General features: G+C 49.3%; 1 protein-coding gene across 2 annotated transcripts in view; it reads left to right on the forward strand.

Moving 5' to 3' along the window:
- Nucleotides 1-5,935: 5,935 nt before the first annotated feature.
- Nucleotides 5,936-22,475, forward strand: part of KCTD3 (potassium channel tetramerization domain containing 3) — a 70,246-nt gene continuing 53,706 nt past the window's right edge. For both annotated transcript variants that reach the window (XM_044290807.1, XM_044290809.1), the window contains exons 1-4: nucleotides 5,936-6,109; nucleotides 10,346-10,399; nucleotides 11,617-11,662; nucleotides 13,940-14,013. In XM_044290807.1, the coding sequence (XP_044146742.1) occupies nucleotides 6,039-6,109; nucleotides 10,346-10,399; nucleotides 11,617-11,662; nucleotides 13,940-14,013 (245 nt within the window). In that variant the 5' untranslated portion in view covers nucleotides 5,936-6,038. The remainder of the gene's footprint in view (nucleotides 6,110-10,345; nucleotides 10,400-11,616; nucleotides 11,663-13,939; nucleotides 14,014-22,475) is intronic.

Here is a 22,475-nt window from a genome sequence, read left to right on the forward strand (position 1 = left end):
TGGTACGTCATGTGTCCTGAAGAGGTTAACAATGACCTCACAGTACCCTGCTGCCTTAACAGTGATCTCCACAGCAGCTGACCCTTTAACAGTGACCTCCACAAGTGCCCCCCCCCCTTTAACAGTGACCTCCACAGTGGCCTGACAATCGTCGGGGCATTATTGTCTTTAATTGACAGTATATAAAGCCCCACAGAATTAGTATACACTTGAGGTCATGTGAGTTACATCAGCCTCTACAACAACGTTAGCTAAGCGTCGCAATGGAAATCCTATTAACTCACACATAAGCCGTCTTACACTAAGAAGGTCCTTCGCTGCCTATAGCAACCAATCAGAGCTCATAGTATTGACCTGTAGCAAAATAGAAGCTGAGCTGTGATTGGTTGCTCTATGCAACCTGATGAATATCCAGGCTGTCTGCCACAACAGACAACGGCTCCTGTAGGTTGGCGGGTGGCGTATTTTTGGGTAAATAATTGGAAGCGCGGGGTGAACATTTCCACTCAAAACATAGTCTATGACGTTCCCCGAGTTACAGGAGACGGCTGTGCAAAATCTGAGAGGCAGTAATTTCCGGTTACAGTAAGGCTAATGGCTCCATAGCAGACGTGTGCTCGTGGCTAAGCACCGTGTTTATATTTTTAGTGAGCGGTCTCCAGCATTTTTTTCAATATCTTTCATTGCTTTATACTGGTTGGAACGTTGCGGTTCAACTGATACAATGGCAGAACGTTCTGTCGCTGCAAATCCAGGAGGTACTTGCTACAAAAGAATGGTTGAAATGCGAGGACAGTCTCTTGGACAGTACCTTCTACAAGCCACGGTACTTTTTCAAAAAGCATTACACCACTAAAGTTTCACATGCACCGAGCATGTTTTATTACCCCCAAACAGGGCAGCCACTATGGTCGTTGACCATCTTGCCCAGTTGGAGTTGGCAGTGGACAACCAGTGGCATGTTTTCTTCTTGATGCACTTTAGCAGCTGATAGGCTGTGTGGCTACTCTCATCCAGGCTCATCAGCTCTAATTCAGTATGGCAGCAGACATGTACTGTACCTGCCCATAACACCTGCTCCAGGCATCCACAATGACGTGCACCTTGTCGCACAGCGACAATTGCAAGGAGCTGCTCACATTCTCGGCAACGTGAGGGTACAAAACAAGGATGGTTTTTTGGGAGAAATAATGGTGGTTTGTTATCTTCCAGCAAAGTTAAGTACACACCACCAGTTCCTTAAAGGCAGCAGAATCCACTAAGTGGTACGGCAGCGAGTGCATCACCTGCAACTCATTCCGTTATGATGTCTCACAATAGAGTGGATAACAAGGAGAAGGAGTCGGAGCAGGAGCAGAAGCAGCTAATGATGATGATAAGGACACTGTACTGCTTGGGGATGCGGGCTGGCTGCCACAAAGAAGGCCAGGAGGAGGAGGACAGATAGGGCGGCTGGCTGCCACAAAGAAGGCCAGGAGGAAGAAGACAGACATGTTCCAAATCGAAATGCTGGCCATTTCTATTTTCCCACAGGATCCAGTGATGCCCCCTAATGCATTGCAATAGTGCCCACAGCCTATTTTCATCTGGCAGATCTTGCACACGGCTGTGGTTTTGTGTGCAGGCCGTGTGGAGAAAAACTGCCTTACGGGAAATACACTGAGCTAGCGGCAGCCAAGCTTGGCCTAGGTCTAGCACATGTTGAGCTTCCACCCACAGTATCAGTGGCATCACCAGTTCTTGAGCTGACGACAATAGAAGCAGATTAGGCTCTGCTCTTTATTATCCATCATTCTCCTCCTCTGATGTCACCTCCTCCTCAGCACCCCGATCCGGCTCCAAGATGTTGTCCAACACACAATAATCACATCATAGTCCTCCCCTTCCCTGCCACTTTTATCAGACTGCGATATGTCATTGTGGGCTTCTTGGCCCCGATTCCCTGCTCTGTAGTTGCCCCAAGTTCCACTGTTGCCACAGCTACCATAGCCCCTAACCCCACCATGGTTACAAATGCCACTACTACCACCAACAGAGCTATGCATGAGGTCCCCCACCTCTGCCTGGGCCTCCTCCTCATGACTGTCCAAACGCTGGCTGTTCTTAAGTCAACAGGGAGACTCTCTTGAGTATGTTCCATAGCACAAATATGATCATCTATGTATGACAACTGTGCACAGTGAACAAATGAAAACTCAAATCACCGCCAAACACAGAACAAGTGCACCATCTAGTGGGGAAAGAGCAGAATGCAGGAAGAAAGAATTCTGATGATTTTATATTGTATATAGGATAATGTTACCCTGTACTGTAAATTATACATAGGATAATGTAATCTCCTACTAAATACTACATCACATCACGGCTATGATTAAGGATGTTTTTATTCCAAAACATGTAAGCGAGTCCCAGCTCACTGTATTTTGTACTGCACCTTTGTGGATATGCGGCAACAAAGAAGAAACCGCTTTTATGAGCCCACCCTGCAAGATTAATACAGACCTCCCAGAGTGGCCGAGCCGCGGTGGTGATCATACTTACCTGGTCCTTGCCAATGCCCAATGGGTTTAGTCTCTGTACTTTATGCATGGCGTAATGCAACCCTCTACTGTAAGGGTTAATGTAACCCTTTATACTTTCTCTCCTTATATGATCCACTCCCGGTGTGGCTGTACCCTTAGTAAATGTTCGGACAGAGGATTTCCGATGCTGTAGAAATCCGCATCAGGTTTTTATGGATCCATTTTTTTTCCTGATACTTTTTTTTTTCATTCTTTCCCATTTTCAACATGAACTCTGGATGCTGATTCCACGCAGAATCCGCACCAAGAACGGACAGGAAGCTTGTTTCTTTTCATGGTGCGTTTTTTTAAGGCAATGTTTGAATAAAAATGCGGATTCCCCATTGAAATCAGTGGTGAAGATCTGCCTGCGTTTTTTGGCACCGATTTTTAGTGCGGAATCTGCGCCAAAATTTTTCCATGCGAACATACCCTTAGGTCACCTGCACACGATGAAAGTAAACGCACATAAGATACGCACAAATTTCCGTGTGGATTTTTGTGCATTTCTGGAGTATAATGTCTAATTGCGGATTTGATGCGGCTTTGCCGCAGATCTGTCTTTTCCATTGAAAAGAATGGAATCCGCAGCTACAATCCACATGCAGCTGCCTTAGTCAGTGCCCGTGCATTGCAGACCGCAGCACGGGCCCGGCCAGCACACGGTCATGTGCATGAGCCCTTTCTGTCTTCTTTGTATAAGCATCATGCTGGAGCTCTGGACATTTTCACATCACCTTGAAAAATGCCCTGAAGAAAACCCCCGTGGTAAAGCACACTGGGGCAGATTTAGCGCTCATATACACGAGCATAGCCTGTATTGCAGTCTGCAACTTGCAGATCTCGAAAACGCGGATACCATCTGCGTGCGTTCAGAATTTTGTGGAACGTCTGGACCGTAATTGGACAGTCGCATCCTTATCTGTAATGCGGACAAACACAGGACATGCTCTTTCTTTTTTGCGGGGGCTGCGGAACGGACATACGGATGTGGGCGGCACACGGTGTGCATCTTTTATGGCCCCACTGAAGTGAATGGGTCCGCATTCGCCCCGCAAAAGGCAGATCGGATGCAACCAAAAAAAAAAAGGTTGTGTGAATGAGCTACTAATATTGTCACACTTTACACTGTCTAAGGATATGAATCGCAGTCTTAGGGCTCATGCACACCAAAGTATTTTGCGGTCTGCAAAAAATACGGATGATGTCCATGTGCATTCCGTATTTTGTGGAGCAAACAGGCGGCCCCTAATAGAACAGTCCTATCCTTGTCTGTAATGCGGACAATACTAGGACATTTTCTATTTTTTTGGCAGAACGGACATACGGAAGCGGAATGCACACAGAGTAACTTCTGTTTATTTTTTTTTGCGGACCCATTGAAATGAATGGTTCAGCATACAGTCCACAAAAAAAATAAAAATGGAACGGACACGGAAAGAAAATAAGTTTGCGTGCATGAGCCCTTAATAATAGACTAATTTACTATTCTGGTGCACTGAACCCTGTAAATTTGGAGTCAGTGTCGTAAATCCTGCGCCAGATTTACGCTAGAACTCTGTCCGTGCACCAAAAAAGTGTCTAGTGTAAGTTTACACCACCTATAGTTTTACTCCACAACTGCGCCAAAATGACAGGGTCACATTCAGGGCACCCCCCTTGTCAGGAAAGTCGTTAAAAGTCACGTGACCCATTTTGCGGACCTATTCACTTCAATGGGTCTGCGATCCGCAAGATTCAATCCACAGCGCTAAAAGATAGAACACGGAGGCACTGACCAAAATCCCACGCAAGCGCGCTGTGGCGCTTCCATTCCACATCTTGCGGACCTATTCAAGTGAATGGATCCACATCCGTGATACGGAGCGCACACAGCCGGTGCTTGTACATTGCGGACCACAGGTGTTCGTGTGCATGAGCCCTTATTGCTAAGAAAATAAAATAAAACCCTATAAACAAAAAACTTTCACATACGACTTTATTACAACACATGACACATCGTAATGCTAGAAATATATTAAAATATAAAAGTTAAAGGGGCTTTGGGGGATTTTCATAGTGATGGGCTCTCCTCGGGATAGGTCATCAATATGAGATTGGTGGGGGTCCGACTCCCCGCTCTATAAAGAGGCCCAAAAATGAGATTTTAGGGCCAGGCATCCAAACAGAGTAGATTCCTGGCCCTGTCAATTAGGCCATGAGGGGAATGGTGACAGAGCAGAAGTGGCGCTCTGAGGGGCAAGACCCCCAAATATTGCTGCAACTGTATACAAGATTGCAGCAGTAGAGGCTCATTTGAAGCACCATGATCAGCCGTAGCAGGCAGTGCGCCCGCTGTAAAGAGGTCCTGGACTATTATCTACGGTAATACACGAGCAGCGCTGCGGATAAGGAGTCCGGATCAGGACTTTTTCCTAATGATGAGAGATCCCCTTTTATAGGGTTGAGCCTGGTGAGAGATCCCCTTTTTATAGGGTTGAGCCTGGTGAGAGATCCCCTTTATAGGGTTGAGCCTGGTGAGAGATCCCCTTTATAGGGTTGAGCCTGGGGGGGGGGGGGGGGCTGGTCAGTGACTACACGTCAGGCCTCCATCAGGGTCACCGACCACTTCCATAGAATAAAGTCACAATCATCAGAAACCCCGAGACCACAGCTCTATACCGATCCAGAGGAACTCCACCCCCAACATGAAGTCCTATGTAAATAACATCACTCCCCTTCCCCCCCCACATACAATCCCATGAAAATAACAGAACTCCCTCCCTTCAACATACAGTCCCACGTAAATAACAGCACTCTTCTCCCTCCAACACACAGTCCCATGTAAATAACAGCACTCTTCTCCCTCCAACACACAGTCCCAATAACAGCACTCTTCTCCCTCCAACATACAGTCCCATGTAAATAACAGCACTCTTCTCCCTCCAACACACAGTCCCAATAACAGCACTCTTCTCCCTCCAACATACAGTCCCATGTAAATAACAGCACTCTTCTCCCTCCAACATACAGTCCCATGTAAATAACAGCACTCTTCTCCCTCCAACACACAGTCCCAATAACAGCACTCTTCTCCCTCCAACATACAGTCCCATGTAAATAACAGCACTCTTCTCCCTCCAACATACAGTCCCAAGTAAATAACAGCACTCTTCTCCCTCCGACATACAGTCCCAAGTAAATAACAGCACTCTTCTCCCTCCAACATACAGTCCTATGTAAATAACAGCACTCGTCTCCCTCCAACACACAGTCCCATGTAAATCCCCCCTCAGCCTGCAGCATCCCGCTGCTCTCTTCTCCGCACCAGCATAATACACTCAGAGGCCCCGCCCACTAGACCGCGAGGCCCCGCCTCTTCCGCTGACGTCATGCCCACCAGGAGCAGCTCCGCTCCCGTCCCTGCCTTCCTGACAGGCTTCCCGGGATAACCTGCAGCGCCAGCCCCGGGACCGCTGGGTGGAGGCCGCGGCTGCCATGGCCGGGAGCTGCAATAACGTCAGCCCGGGCACCGGGGAGATCATCCAGCTGAATGTGGGGGGCACCAGGTACATGAACCCCTTGTGTGCCGCTCTCCTGCTGGGCTCTGTACACAGAAGTAGCGGGGTCTGTGAGGGATTTCTGCCTCTGAATGTGAACCAGACCCTGCTATTCACTGACAGCAAGCAGAAAGTGAACCAGAGCTGCCCACCATCAGCAGACAGCTCAGGCTGTGTTCACACTGTGCAGGTGCAGTATAAGGGGAGCTGCCCTACCTGTGATGTGGACACCTCCGCCATATACGCTGCCCTGTTCACATAACCCGTACCAGAAGAGGGCATTATTTGGGCAAACGTTGGGTCTAGTCATTTTTACAGGGGGGCTGCACCCCCGACACGTGCCTCACTATGACTGCATGGAGGCATACGTCAGGCACTACCGAGACCTCTAATGTGAACAGAACCTTGTACTCCAGTCCCCCCCCATCGGCTGCGGAGCAGGACGAGCATGCGATAGACCTCGGGGGAGGGGGGCGTAGGAAATGGCTGAATACGGCGACTCCTACCCAGGGGATCATTAGAACGGGGCCCCCAGTCCTGCAGTGTACTTATACCTTAAAGGGGTATTCCGCTTAGATTAAATTATCCCTTATCCACAGGATAGAGCAGGGGTCGGCAGCCTCCAGCACTCCAGCTGTTGTAAAACTACAACTCCCAGCATGCACACTGGCTCTGCTCTTATAAGAACTCTCATAGAAATGAATGGAGCATGCTGGGAATTGTAGTTTCACAACAGCTGGAGTGCCGATGGTTGATGACCCCTGGGATAGAGGATAACTATCAAACTATCAGATTGGCGGCGGGCCCCAGACCCCCTGCAGCCCCCCCCCCCCCCTTCCCAATGAACGGAGCGGCTGGTTGGGCATGTGTGCAACCGCTCCATTCATTTCTATGGAAATCCCGGATATAGGTGAGCGCTGAAGTCCTCTATCTCAGGAATTCCCATGGAGATGAATGGCGCGGCTGCCCATATACCCGACCTGCCACTCCGTACATTTCAAGGGGGTCTGGGGCCCCCCATTCTTGTGATCGATGGGGACCCCCACCAATCTGTTTTCTGTCTCCTGTGGATAGGGGATAACTTAAAGGGGCGTCTGACTTCAGTAAGTTGCATTTGTCATGTAGAGAAAGTTTATACAAGTAGGGTGGGCACCGCGCCAAAATTTTGATTCGATTTCGATACCATAAAAAAGTATTGCGATACTCGATACCATTCAATACCACGCAAAAAAAACTAAAACGCCAAAAAAAAGGGGGGGATTCCGCATTTTATGGAACGTCCGGCCCATAATCGAACAATCCGATCCTATATTTTGGGGGGACAAGGTGAATAAAGTATGGCGAATCGCGCGATTTTTATTTATTTATTTCTGTTACGGCGCTCACCGCATAGGAGATATTTTTTAATATTTTAACAGTTCGCACTTTGTTTCGGGCGTGGCGTTATGTGATATATTTGTTTATTTATTGTTTATAGATTTCAGGGCTTCTGTAGCGTCCTGGCTGCCATGGTAACCGATCGGAGCCCCAGGATTACACTGCTGGGGCTCCGATCAGAACTTCCACTGAGGAGGAGGAGGGGAGGCGCTGTGGCCACTGCCACCAATGATTTTAATACTGGAGAAGGTGGAGGGCGCACTGCGCCACCAATGAAGATAACTAACCCATTAATACAAATACAAAAGGCAGGTGCCGGTGGCAGAATCACATAGCCGGCACCCAACCTCTATGACAGGGCGCTGCGATCCGCCGCAGTTAACCCCTCAGGTGCTGCACCTGCAGAACGCAGCGCCGTGTCATAGAGGTTGGGTGCCGGCTATGTGATTCTGCCACCGGCACCTGCCTTCTGTATTTGTATTAATAGGTTAGTTATCATTGGTGGCCCAGTGCGCCCACCCCCAGTATTAAGGTCATTGGTGGCGCCGTGGCCACAGCCCCTCCCCTCCTCCTCCCGTCTCTCTTCTTATTGGCAGCGGCAGCACAATGGGGAGGGAGAGAGTGCTTCCTTCTCACCTGTGCTGCTGAGGAGAACATGGAGCTCTCTGACAGCAGCGCGCGCCATGTTCTCTGATACTAGGCTGCACAGTAGCGCAGCCTAGTATCAGTAAATGTCAAATCCTGGTATCAAATCGACACCGGTACAAAAGTATCGATTGGGTATTGATAATTTGATACCCGGTGCAACCCTAAATACAAGCCACTTACTAATGTATTGGTATTATCCATATCGCCTCCTTTGCTGGCTGGATTCATTTTTCAATCACATTATACACCACTCGTATCCATGGTTACAGACCACCCTGCAAACCATCAGTGGTGGTCGTGCTTGCACCATAAGAAAAAGCACCAGCCTCTCCGGGGGCCGGGACCATAGGCTAGTGCTTTTTCCTATAGTGTGGAACCACAACCACCGCTGATTGATTGCAGGGTCGTCTGTTACCATGGATACGAGAAGTGTATAATGTGATGGAAAAAATGAATCCAGACAGCAAAGGAAGCAATATGGACAATCACAATACATTAGTAAGTGCCTTGTAGTAACCTTTTCTACATAAGTGCCACTTTCTGACGTGAGAGGACTCCTTTAAAAGTGACAACTGATGTCCTATCCTCTGGATAGGACATCAGTATCTGATCGATGGCGGTCCGACACCCGGGACTCCCACTGATCAGCTGTTTGAGAAGGCACCGGCGCTCGCAGTAGTGCCGCGGCCTTCTCCCTGCCCACCAAGCACAGCGCCGTACATTGTATAGTGGCTGTGCTTGGTATCGCAGCTCAGTACAGTTCACTTGAGTGGGATTGAGCTGTGTCAAGGCCACGTGACCCATGAACGTGACATCACATGGCCTACAGAATGCTGCGAGACTGATCGACGGGAGGCCCGAGCTGTCGGACCCCATCAGTCAGATACTGATGACCTATCCTGGGGATAGCTTTATTCATTTCGTAAAGTCTCAGAAAACCCCTTTTATCTAATTGGAATACCTCTTTAAGGGCATGTTCACATCTGGCAGATATGCAGCGGATTTTCACGCGGCAAATCCACTGCATTATACAGTAGCAGAAAAGTTGACGAGATCTTAAAGCAGTTTTCTCATCTCAGCAAATGGCACTAATCATGTAGAGAAAGTGAATACAAGGCACTTACTAATGTATTGTGATTCTCCATATTGCCTCCTTTAATTTTTCCATCACATTATACACCGCTCGTATCCAGGGGTTATGACCACCCTGCAATCCCGCAGCGGTGGTCGTGCTTGTACACTATAGGAAACGGCGCTGGGCTCTATGGTGGCTGCAGTGTATAATTTATATATATATTTTTTTATTTTCCATTTCATTATGTTAAAAAAAAAATGGTGGCACAGGCCACTAGACCTAAGACATGTTAAGACTTCCTGTCCTGTAAGGGCCCTAGACACAGTGGCCGGGAGGGGGCTCCATTGACTTCTATGGGAGAGTTTTCTAGGCATGCTCTGTGCAGAGGTCAGGAGGGAGCAGATGAGCTGTGACATCACCTATTGTAACTGGTGGATCCTGTGTTATCCATACAATGGTGTTAGTGTTACCTGTCATTGTAATCTTGCCTGTGATGAGATGACTGCTGAAAAGTGACATTACCAGTTTACAGAACAAGAAGTCATGCCCTATTAGGCCTAGTGGCCAGTGTGAAAATTGTGGGATTCTATACATTTTTTATAATGTCGATAGTAATAAAGAAAATTGCAATTAAAAAAATGTCCTGCAAGAATTTAAAAAATAATAGGTTAAAATTTAAAAGGTCATTTTCTGACAACACATCCCCGAGACTTACATGTTGATATCCCTTCCTCAGGATAGGTCATCAATATGAGATCGGCGGGGGTCCGACACCCGGCACCCCCCATTAATCAGCTGTATGAGGAAACCGCGAGGCTCACCGGTCTGCGCACTGTATATAGCGGCTGTGCTCGGTATTGTCGCTGATCCCCATTCACTTGAACGGGACTGAGCTGCGCCTAGGTCATGTGACCGATAAACGTGACGCCACTGGCCTAGGAAGAAGACAAAGCAGTCGCACAGCGCCATGGTCTCCTCATACAGCTGACCTCCACCGACGAGATATCGATGACCTATCCTGAGGATAAGTCCTGGAAGACCCCTTTAGCTTTATTCTACTCTTTATATTGCATTCACTTTAACTGTCCTATAGTGACGAGGGGGAAATCCTGATTGCGTTGATTAACCCTTTATTTGTCCTTCAGATTCAGCACATCAAGACAAACCCTCATGTGGATCCCGGACTCCTTCTTCTCCAGGTAACAGTCTCGCCTCTCCACCAATCTCAGTCTTTAGATTCAGCCTCCGCCCCTGAGCATTGGAGACGTCTTATGTGAGGTCGTCCTGTCCTGCCAGTGTTCCTGAGCACTCAGAGGTCTTAAAGGGGTCATTTCTGTCTCCAGGATATGTCGGTGGGGGTCCGACCTCCTGACAACGAAGGGACTTCAGCACCATCTTTTCTTAGTTTTTTTTCTTGCACATCAGAAATGCACAGAACTACAATGTTGCCCCCTCCAACTCTCTGAACAGCTGGGTGGGCTTCTCTCTGCCAGGGAAATACGGTATTAGAAGGGGAAATGCTACCCTAAGGCTACATGCACATGAACGTTGTTTATTTCTGTGTCCGTTCCGTTTTTTTGCGGATAGGATGCGGACCCATTCATTTCAATGGGTCCGCAGAAAATGCGGACAGCGCACTGTGTGCTGTCCGCATCAGTATGTCCGTTCTGTAGCCCCACAAAAAATATAGAACATGTCCTATTCTTGTCCGTTTTAAGCATTGTTACAATGGATCCGCAAAACACATACGGTCGTGTGCATGTAGCCTAACGCTGGGGTCAGAGGTCAGGGCCCAACCCCTCATAAAGTGATGACGTAGCCTAGCCATATACCGTCACTTTCTTTACTGCTTGTAGATGACGCTGCCCCAGTAAATTGACAACGAAGTCCCTTTTGGAGCAAAACCAATGCTAGCGCCATATTGAAAAGCAGGGCTTTTCTTTAACCTTCAATTGTAGTTTTTTTTTTATTTCCCCCCCCCCCCATTTGTGCTCCCTAGTATTATTAGCTCCCAGTGTTCCCCCCGGTAAAAGCCTGTGCAGGGACACTCGCTCTTCACAGCAGGAAAGGACCTGTGCTTCCAGCATGGTGACGTCATGACGCTCGGAACATCAGTAAAGTGCAAGCGGATGTGGAGTATTATTATTTTTGCATTTAACCTCTGAAAGACCCAATGTACCTGTTTTTTACAGCCGATAGACAGGCACCCTCCTTTGAAAACTGTCCCGTTGATTTCAATGGGATCTGCCTGGCTGCGAAAACGGCCAAAAATAGGACCTGTCCTATTTTTTGACAGCTGCTATTCACTGGCCATTAAAAAAAAAACCGCCATGTGTCTAGCCCCGTAGACTGTAATGGTTCATGTGACTGTGTCCCTTTTTTGCCTGTTCATGTTCTCTAATGACTTATTTTGCAGCCTCTTGAGCGGAAGGATTTCAACACTTCGGGATGAAACTGGAGCAGTGAGTAATATTCCTCCTCATACCCCATGTGACTCGTCTAAAACACGGGGGCTGAGGGCGCATTCACACGACCGCGCTGTGTTTTGCGGTTCTGCAAAACATGGGTGCCGCCCACGTGCGCTCCGCAATTTACGGAACGGGCAGCCCATTGTAGAAATGCCTATTCTTGTCTGCGATTGCGGACAAGAATAGGAGATGCTCTATATTTTTTTGCGGGGCCGCGGAACGGACCAACGGACGCGGACAGCACACGGTGTGCTGTCCGCATCTTTTGCGGCCCAATTGAAATGAATGGGTGCGCACTCATTCCTCAAAATTGCGGAACTGATGCGGACCCATTCATAAGGTCGCGTGAATGAGCCCTAAAGAGCATGGGGCTGGCTGTTCACACATGACATTGCCGAAGCTGTGGTCGGCTTTCATGGGATCTGTTAATATGAAGTGGTCCCGAGTGCGGGACCCCCCCTGTTGTCCATATGCCCCTAATACTTTAAAGGGACTCTGTCACCAGTTTCTAACCCCCACTTTTAAAACTATTGTTCTGTCCATGGAGCCCTTGTGATTACTAAGGTGTTGTTATAAGCTAAATCCGCAGGCTCGTTTTGATAAAAAAAACTTTTATCTAACCTGTCAGTCATGTAGTTAAGGTGCCCAGGGCGTTTCTCATGGTCTGAAGATGCCGCCCGCCGCCGCCGTTGGTGCCCAGCTCCTCCTCTGCTCTGGTCATCGCCGCCTGAATATCAAGAAATACGCCTCCGGCTCTCCCTCAGTCCCCCCTCCTTCTTTTCTAAGATCCCGCGCGTGCGGCAGTGTTCGCGTTATCGGGAGGTTAAGCGAAGTGCGCATGCGCACTTCGCTCAATGAGGCTGAATCGAAAAGTCCGCACGGGCTCATCAGGCACAGGCCTGTGCGCACGCGCGGGATCTTAGAAAAGAAGGAGGGGGGACTGAGGGAGAGCCGGAGGCGTATTTCTTGATATTCAGGCGGCGCTGACCAGAGCAGAGGAGGAGCTGGGCACCAACGGCGGCGGCGGCGGGCGGCATCTTCAGACCATGAGAAACGCCCTGGGCACCTTAACTACATGACTGACAGGTTAGATAAAAGTTTTTTTTTATTAAAACGAGCCTGCAGATTTAGCTTATAACAACACCTTAGTAATCACAAGGGCTCCATGGACAGAACAATAGTTTTAAAAGTGGGGGTTAGAAACTGGTGACAGAGTCCCTTTAATATAATTTCGTTTTTTTTATTCAAACTCCTTTTTACATGCTGCAAAAAAAAATATTGCAATGATTTCTGGAAGTTCTGCAGATGCCGAATCCTCGCCATGCTCTATATATGGTTTGGATTTTGCACATCTTTTTTGCAGAATAACAGAATGGTGATAACTTGCATCCATTTTTGCCTGCAGAAATCCATTCCGATTTACAATGCGGACGTTTGTCAGAATTTTACTGCAGACAGCCGCGCTGTCTATACTTTCTGCAGATGTCCTTCTGACCTCCACTGACTTTAAGATAAGTTTTTATTAAAGGGATTGATTCGAAGTGTGAGATTTCATCGAAAATTCCTACTTCTCTAGTTGTTAACACTCATGTCTCTTTTCTTTCTTTCTACCTGTGTATCAGGAAAGCTCCCGACACATATGTCAGATATATCCATAAGGGCTCCTTTCATCTTACAGGGGCAAAAACAGTGTCCTTTTGCCCTCCGGGGCTATTCAAGTTTTTTGGGGGCATTTTAAAGGGGTTGTGTCATCTGATGGCATATCGCTCGGATGTGCATCAAAGTCATATAGGTTCCCACCTCTGAGACCCGAACCTATCTCTAGGATGAGGCCTCCAAAACTGAAGGACAGTGTGCAGTACATGCGCAGCATGCTCTTCATTCGTTTCTGTGGGAGTTCCGAAAATGGCTGAGCAAGCGCACTCAGCTATTTTCAGAAGTCCCATATAAATGAACAGAGAGTGCACAGGGCAAGCACGGCCACCCGTCCATTCACTTCTAATGGGACTGCCAGAGATTGCCGAGCCAGCGCTTGGCTATTGTTTAGCGGTGGTGCGCGGTGCACTTTCTGTTCAATTCAGGGGTCCTGTTTTGGAGACAGGTGCGGGTCCCACACCTGTCTGTGACTGGTGGTATATCCTACCGATGAGACGACCCCTTTATCTTGTACATTCCAAAAATATCAGATCAGGGTATTGAATAAAGCAGTAACAGGAGGATCTTTATCGTTTTAATGAATCTTGCCGTTTTTTTTTTTCCCCCTCCTTATAGATATTTATTGATCGCGATCCGACAGCATTTGCACCTATATTGAATTTCCTTCGAACAAAGGAACTGGATTTAAGGTGAGGCCGAGTCCTGCTGGGTCACAGCTGATGCATCGTTTCATACATTTAGGCCTCATGTACACAACCATATTTTTCGTCCATGTGCAATCCGAATTTTTTCGGATAGGATATTGTCCCATTAATTTCTCTGGGGCCTTGCACACAGTCATATTTTTTAGTGGCGTGTGGATCCACGTTCCGCAAATGATAAATTATGTCCTATTCTTGTCCGACTTGTGGACAAGAATAGCCCTTTCTTTTGAGTGAGAAAACTGCAGAATGCACTCCGAAGGTATTGGTATTTTGTGGATCTGTTGTTTGAGGCCTGAAATATGGACATGACTGTGTGCATGAAGCCTTATACTGTAATCAGTTTATAAGATTACATAAAAAAAAAACTGTTTCTCATCCGTCTCATTGGGGGACACAGGCATTGACCATGGGTATAGCTGTTGCCGCAAAGAGGCGGACACTAAGCACACAAAGTGTAAGCTCCTCCCTCTTCAGCTATATCCCTTCCTGCAAGGACCAAGCTAATCAGTTTTTAGCTTAGTGTCTGTAGGTGACAGACCTTCTTGCGTTGCAGGTCTGCTGATTTACTAATTTTGTCTTTTTTTTTTTCTACGGGAAGCTTAAGGCAGAGCGGGTAAAAACTGCCTGTACTCCCACCCAGGAGACGGGAGACCAGGGGGTCACCCAAACCCCCTACTCGTTCCTGCTCTCTAGAAGAAAAGGAGGACCAGAGGTCCCTGTAAAAACCTCTGTCTCCCGCCAGCAATCGCATCACTACAGTCGCCCCAGCGAAAGTCCCCTCTGTTTCCGGTGTAGCGTCCCTCGCCAAGGGGCCGCACACCGAAGGTGGTTATCCAGCTGGTAACAGGGGGCAGAAGACTTCAGACAGGTGAGTAGGAGACTGCCCACAGTGCCCCCCCTCCAGTACCCTCTCCCCCCCCCCCCCCCATGTGTTCGCCGTGTACTATTGGGAGCCCGGTAAATGTTTAAAATGGTACCTGGTGCAGGGCTCAGGGGGCTGCTCCTGCTGTGTCGCCGTACGCGCGGCGCTTCCTTGGTCCGGCGTCGTCGTCCTCATCGCCGCTTCCACAGGCCCCGGCCTACTCCTGCAGGGCCTCCCTGCGGCTTATTTTTCCCTGGCCGGCGTCTGGGTTCAGCCGGGGATGCCGACGTGTGTGTTCCTGCAGGGGGCGTGGCCTGATGGGCGCTGAGAGCCAATGTCATTTTTGGGGGTGGTGGAAGTACACAGGCTGGGTAAATGTTTGTCCCTTCTGGCAGGGCCTAAACTTCCCATTTGCCTCATTAGAGTGACAGGGGTGTCATTATGTCTGAATCTAGGCCCCAGATCCTGAAGCATGTGGTCCCTTTGGTGTGTCATTTTGCCTGCGCATCATGTCATGCAAAATTTCCATTCCCTCAGTCAGACTGTGCTGCGCCGCCATCAAGTGGCTCGGCTCCGGACCCATTTCTTCCCGCTACGGAATAACCGGAATGGACGCGTTCCCTGTCTAGCGTGGTATAGGATGTCTCCAATACCAACAAAACTATTGTGGATATATTGGGACCTTTGTCGGCAGAAGACGGGAGACCAGGGGGTCACCCAAACCCCCTGCTCGTTCCCGCTCTCAGGTAGAAAAGGAGGATCAGAGGTGCCCGTAAAAACCTCTGTCATCCGCCAGCAATCGCATCACCACGGGCACCCCAGCGAAAGTCCCCTCTGTTCCGGTGTAGCGCCCCCCATCAAGGGGCCGCACACCGATCCGGCTAGAGCTAGGGAGGCAGAAGACTTCGAGGCAGTCCTCTGGCCGGTCCGACTCTGGGGATCATGGGGCGCGTGCCCATCGCGGCCGTCCCACAAAATAGGCCAGAACATCCCCAGTCGTCCCCCCCCCCCCCCCCAAAGGGTGTCTGTGTCTCCTATTTCCTCGGCCTCTCCTCTTCCTACTAGAGTCTCACTTCGACATGTTCTCAGGAGAGAGGGTCAGATGAGGCTGTTGTCTCACCGGAGGGTCAGTCGCCCAAACTATCCTCTATGGTTGACAATTTAATTACGGCAGTTATTGAGACGTTGCAGGTTGAGGATCCAGCTCCGTCATCTGCCAGCTCGGGTGTTTCCTTTAGGAAGTCACGTCATTCGCACAAGTGTTTCCCCAGCTGATTCCTCTCTCTCCAAGGAGTGGAATTTCCCTGATAAACATTTCATGTTGCCAAAACGCTTGAACATCCTTTTCCGGAGGCTTTGACTAAGAAATGGTCGGCTCCACCTATAGTGGACCCGCCAGTTTCCCGGTTGGCTAAACATACTACTTTGCCAATGGCGGATGGGGCTTCTTTTTCTGAATTCAAAGATAAGAAGCTGGAAGCGTTTGCAAAATCTGCCTTTGAAGCAGTGGGCACAGCGATGCAGCCGGTGTTTGCCTCTACATGGGTGGGCAAGTAATTTACGTCAGGGTCTCGATTCGGGAGTCCCCTCGGGGGGAACTTGCAGATGTGGCCCTGCAGCTCTCGCATGCTAGTGCATATATTTGTGAAGCATCTTTGGATGCGGCCAGGTTAATGGCTCGCTCGTCAGCCCTATTGGTGGCTATTCGCCGTACCCTATGGCTCTCATGCTGGGCGGCAAATAATGCTTCAAAAGCGGACCCTCCCCTTTACCGGGGGCAGACTTTTTGGTAAGCGCCTGGATGAGATCATTTCGGACGCTACAGGTGGTAAGAGCACCTATTTACCTCAGAATAGGGGGCGGTCTAATAAGTAAAAAAAGCGGAATCCGACCCCAAGGGAGCGTCCGATAAGTCAGACAGAAGTGCAAGCCTTCATTTAAGCTGTGGCCTTTCTGGCATTCCCGTCAACAGGGCTCCAAGTCCATTAACCCTAAGAGCTCCATTGCATGACGGGCGGCTCCCGGCGCCCTACGTTCGGGTGGGCCCGCTGGCTTCATGTGTTTCGGCATGTTTGATTGGCTTACGTTTCAGATGCATGGGTGAGGGAGGTCATTGCAGAGGCTACAAGCTGGATTTCAAATCATCCCCTCCGTCCTCTTTTTTTTTCGGTCGTCTCCTCCGGCCTTTCCCGCAGCCGCAGATTCTTTTTTTTTTCTGGCAATTCGCACGCTGCTGCAGCAAGGTGTGATTATTATTATTAAAGTGCCATAGTGCTGTACATATGATAAGCAGTGCACATACATAATACAGACAATTGCACTAAGCATAAACAAGACGAGTTACAGACTGGTACAGAAGGAGAGATGGCCCTGCTCCTGAGGGCTTTCAATCTACATGGTATAGGAGAAGGACACAGTAGGTGCGGGTGAAGCTGGTCATGGCGGTATAGAGGCAGCAGGGTCACTGGTTGTAGGTTTCTCTTACGAGGTGGGTTTTCAGGTTTCTTTTGAAGGATTCCACTGTAGGTGAGAGTCTGATAATTGGGGTAGAAAGTTCCAGAATGTGGGGGATGCACGGGAGAAATCTTGGAGGCGATAATGAGAAAAGAGGATAAGAGGAGAGAAGGTCTTGTGAGGATCGGAGATTACGTGTTGGGATGTATCGGGAAAGTAGCTCAGAGATGTAGGGAGGGGACAGGTTATGGACGGCCTTGTATGTATTTCTTAGTATTTTGAACTGAATTCGCTGGGCAATGGGTAGCCAGTGAAAGGATTGGCAGAGCGGAGAGGCAGAGGAGGAACAGGGTGAGAGGTGGATTAGTCGGGCAGCAGAGTTGAGGATAGATTGGAGGGGTGTGAAAGTGCTAGATGGAAGGCCACAGAGGAGAATGTTGCAGTAGTCTAGACTAGTGATGAGCGGCAGGGGCAATATTCGAATTCGCGATATTTCGCAAATATTTGGGCGAATATTCGCCATATATTCGAGAATTCATGATCTCCAGGCATTATTTTCTTGATTGTGAAAAAAAATTTGCATACAAATTCGCATGAACTGGTATTTTCACAAAAATCGAATATTCGCAATTACAAATATATTTAGCGAAATTCGAAATATTTGCGAATTCTCGAAGTGCCGATATTCGCGATTAAACTTCGCAATTCGAATATTCGTGATCAACACTAGTCTAGACGGGAGATGATTGAAGGCATGTACAAGCATTTTTGCAGATTCAAAGTTAGGAAAGCGCGGATGCGGGAGATGTTTTTGAGTTGGAAGCGGCAGGTGGTGGAAAGGGCTTTGATGTGCGGTCAGAAGGAGAGGGCAGAATCCAAGGTCACTCCAAGGCAGCGGACTTGGTTGACCCTGGAGAGTTGTGCAGCCATTGATCGTGATCGATAGGTCTGTTGGGGGGGGGGGGGGAGATGATGAAATCTGTTTTATCCATATTGAGTTTTAGAAAGCAAGAGGAGAAGGAGGATATGGAAGATAGGCATTGTGGGATTCTGCATAATAAGGTGGATGTCTGGACCAGAGAGGTAGATTTGTGTGTCGTCGGCGTAAGAGTGATACTGAAAACCATGGGACTCTATGAGATGTCCCAGGCCAAAAGTGTAAATGGAGAAGAGCAGGCATCCTAGGACTGAGCCTTGCGGGACACCAACACAGAGGGAATGAGACGAGGAGGTGGTGTGAGAGTGGAAGACGCTAAACGTCCGGTCTGTGAGGTATGATGTGATCCAGGAGAGGGCCAGGTCAGTGATGCTAAGAGATGAGAGAGTTTGCAACAAAAGGGAGTGGTCGACAGTGTCAAAGGCAGAGGACAGGTCAAGGAGGAGGAGGACAGAGTAATGTTTTATTGGTTTTGGCTGTTAGGTTATTGGTGACTTTGGTAAGGGCAGTCTCAGTCGAGTGGTGGGGTCGGAAGCCAGATTGTAGCCGGTCAAAGAGGGAGCAGGAGGAGAGAGGACAGTTCTGAATGGACATGTTGTTCAAGTAGCTTTGAGGCATACGGAAGAAGTGATATGGGGCGATAACTGGACAAAGAAGATGGTCAAGTGAAGGCTTTTTGAGGATGGGTATAATGGTAGCATGTTTAAAAGCAGAGGGGAAGACACAAGAGGTTAGTGGTAGGTTAAAGAGATGAGTTAGGGCTGGGATAAACACTGTGGTGGAGTTAGGGATGAGGTGGGATGGGATTGGGTCAAGTGCACAGGTGGTGAGATGTGATCTGGAGAGTAGAGTCTTTCTTCTGTAATGGTGGAGAAGAGGGTTTTGGGAGAAGAGGACCGAGCAGTTGTGTAGAGCAGCGGTCCCCAACCACCGGGACGCGGCCCAGGACCGGGCCCTGGAAGATTGTTTGCCGGGCTGTGGCAATACAGAGGAGGGGAGACGCCAGGACAGGGGCCGGCAGGGGGGAGGGCCCGCGGCCCCGCAAGTGCTTTTTTTTAAGTGCGGAGGCCGGGCCCTCCTTATATTTTGAGTGCGGCTGCGCTTCATAACCTGTCATAATCCTGCGAGACCCGTGACCTCCTGCGGCGGGTCTTGCGGGATCACTGCTGGAATGACATATATAGATAGAGAATGGGGGCAAAATGAAATATAGGTAGAGAGGGGGCGACTGACAAAACTTTGGCAATAATTACCATGAGCACCGCCGTGCGACGTCGGCCACATGAGAGGCACGGCGGTGCTCATGAATATTATTGCCACAGGGGGGCCCAAATTCATGGAACTGGTGCGCACCACCTTAGGCTCACCCTAAGGCCTCATGCACACGACCGTTGTGTGCATCCGTGGCCGTTGTGCCGTTTTCCGTTTTTTTTCGCGGACCCATTGACTTTCAATGGGTCCATGGAAAAATCGGAAAATGCACCGTTTTGCAGCCGAGGCCGTGATCCGTGTATCCTGTCCGTCAAAAAAATATGACCTGTCCTATTTTTTTGACGGACAACGGTTCACGGCCCCATTCAAGTCAATGGGTCCGTGAAAGAACACGGATGCACACAAGATTGGCATCCGTGTCCGTGATCCGTGGCCGTAGGTTGCTTTCATACAGACTGATCCGAAGATCCGTCTGCATAAAAGCTTTTTCTGATCTAAGTTTTCACTTCGTGAAAACTCATTTCCGACAGTATATTCTAACACAGAAGCGTTCCCATGGTGATGGGGACGCTTCTAGTTAGAATACACTGCAAACTTTGTACAAGACTGCCCCCTGCTGCCTGGCAGCACCCGATCTCTTACAGGGGGATATGATAGCACAATTAACCCCTTCAGGTGCGGCACCTAAAGGGGTTAATTGTACTATCATATTCCCCTGTAAGAGATCAGGGCTGCCAGGCAGCAGGGGGCAGACCCCCCCCCTCCCCAGTTTGAATATCGTTGGTGGCACAGTGTGCGCCCACCATCGCCCCCCCCTCCCTCCCTCTATTGTAATAAATCGTTGGTGGCACAGTGTGCCCCCACCATCGCCCCCCCTCCCTCCCTCTATTGTAATAAATCGTTGGTGGCACAGTGTGCGCCCACCATCGGCCCCCCCTCCCTCTATAGCAGTAACAACATTGGTGGCAGTGTGCGGCCTCCCATTCCCCCCCCCCCCCCATCATTGGTGGCAGCGGAGTTCCGATCGGAGTCCCAGTTTAATCGCTGGGGCTCCGATCGGTAACCATGGCAACCAGGAAGCTACTGCAGCCCTGGTTGCCATGGTTACTTAGCAATAGTACAACAGTATAAGATTCATACTTACCTGCTTGCTGCTGCGATGTCTGTGACCGGCCGGGAGCTCCTCCTACTGGTAAGTGACAGTTCTTTAGCAATGCGCCGCACAGACCTTTCACTTACCAGTAGGAGGAGCTCCCGGCCGTTCACAGACATCGCAGCAGCAAGCAGGTAAGTATGAATCTTCTACTGTTGTACTATTGCTAAGTAACCATGGCAACCAGGGCTGCAGTAGCGTCCTGGTTGCCATGGTTACCGATCGGAGCCCCAGCGATTAAACTGGGACTCCGATCGGAACTCCGCTGCCACCAATGATGGGGGGGGGGGGGAATGGGAGACCGCACACTGCCACCAATGTTGTTACTGCTATAGAGGGAGGGGGGGGGGGCCGATGGTGGTTGGCACACTGTGCCACCAACGATTTAATACAATAGAGGGAGGGGGTGGGGGGGGGGGCGATGGTGGGCGCACACTGTGCCACCAACGATTTCTAACATTAGAGGGAGGAAGGGGGGGCCCGATGGGGGGTGCACACTGTGCCACCAACGATATTCAAATTGGGGAGGGGGGGGGGTCTGCCTGGCAGCCCTGATCTCTTACAGGGGAATATGATAGTACAATTAACTCCTGTAGGTGCCGAAAGTTTGTAGTGTATTCTAACCTAAAGCGTCCCCATCACCATGGGAACGCCTCTGTGTTAGAATATACTGTCGGATCTGAGGTTCACGAAGTAGCTCATATCCGACAGTATATTCTAACATAGAGGCGTTCCCATGGTGATGGGGACGCTTCAAGTTAAAATATACCATCGGATTGGAGAAAACTCCGATCCGATGGTATAAAAGAACTCCAGACTTTACATTGAAAGTCAATGGGGACGGATCCGTTTGAAATGGCACCATATTGTGTCAACATCAAGCGGATCTGTCCCCATTGACTTGCATTGTAATTCAGGACGGATCCGTTTGGCTCCGCACGGCCAGGCGGACACCAAAACGACTTTTTTTTCATGTCCGTGGATCCTCCAAAAATCAAGGAAGACCCACGGACGAAAAAACGGTCACGGATCACGGACCCACGGACCCCGTTTTTGCGGACCGTGAAAAAAAACTGTCGTGTGCATGAGGCCTAAGCCTGTACCACAAAACCAAGAGAAAATCTGAAAACCAGCTAGATAGTGTAGTGGTTAAAGTTCTGGGCTATGATACTGAACCTGTGAATTCAAATCCCGTCACAAACTTTACTTTCAGGCGGACGGATTCCCTGTTCGTGATTCCAGAGGGGCCAAGACGAGGGCTGGCAGCATCAAAGACTTCCATTTCCAGATGGATTTGTTTGGCTATTCTGGAAAAGTACTGCGTTAAGGACTGGGCCCCGCCCTTCCGGTTGACTGCTCATTTGGCTCGGCCAGTGGGAGCCTCTTGGGCAGTGCATCACAGGGCTTCGGCCCTTCAGGTGTGCAAGGCGGCAACCTGGTCGTCTTTTTCTAAGTTTTACAGGGTGCACACCTTTGCATCTTCTGATGCTTCTTTGGGGCGTAGAGTTTTGCAAGCAGTGGTTCTCTGATTGGCAGGGGGTTGTAGTTGAGCCCACCCCCAGGGACTGCTCTGGAACGTCCCATGGTCAATGCCTGTGTCCCCCAATGAGACGGATGAGAGAACTAGATTTTTGTACTTAGCGTAAAATCTGTTTCTCTTCCGTTCATTGGGGGACACAGCTCCCACCCAGTTCTTGTTTATGCCTTTTCGGGCCTGTGTGGTTCTGGGTTTGCACATAATGTGATTTTCTTATGTCTGGCTTCTCCTACTGCTTTTGCACTAAACTGATTAGCTTGGTCCCTGCAGGAAGGGATCTAGCTGAAGAGGG

Source organism: Bufo gargarizans, chromosome 4, assembly GCF_014858855.1.
Source record: "Bufo gargarizans isolate SCDJY-AF-19 chromosome 4, ASM1485885v1, whole genome shotgun sequence".
Taxonomy (NCBI): domain Eukaryota; kingdom Metazoa; phylum Chordata; class Amphibia; order Anura; family Bufonidae; genus Bufo; species Bufo gargarizans.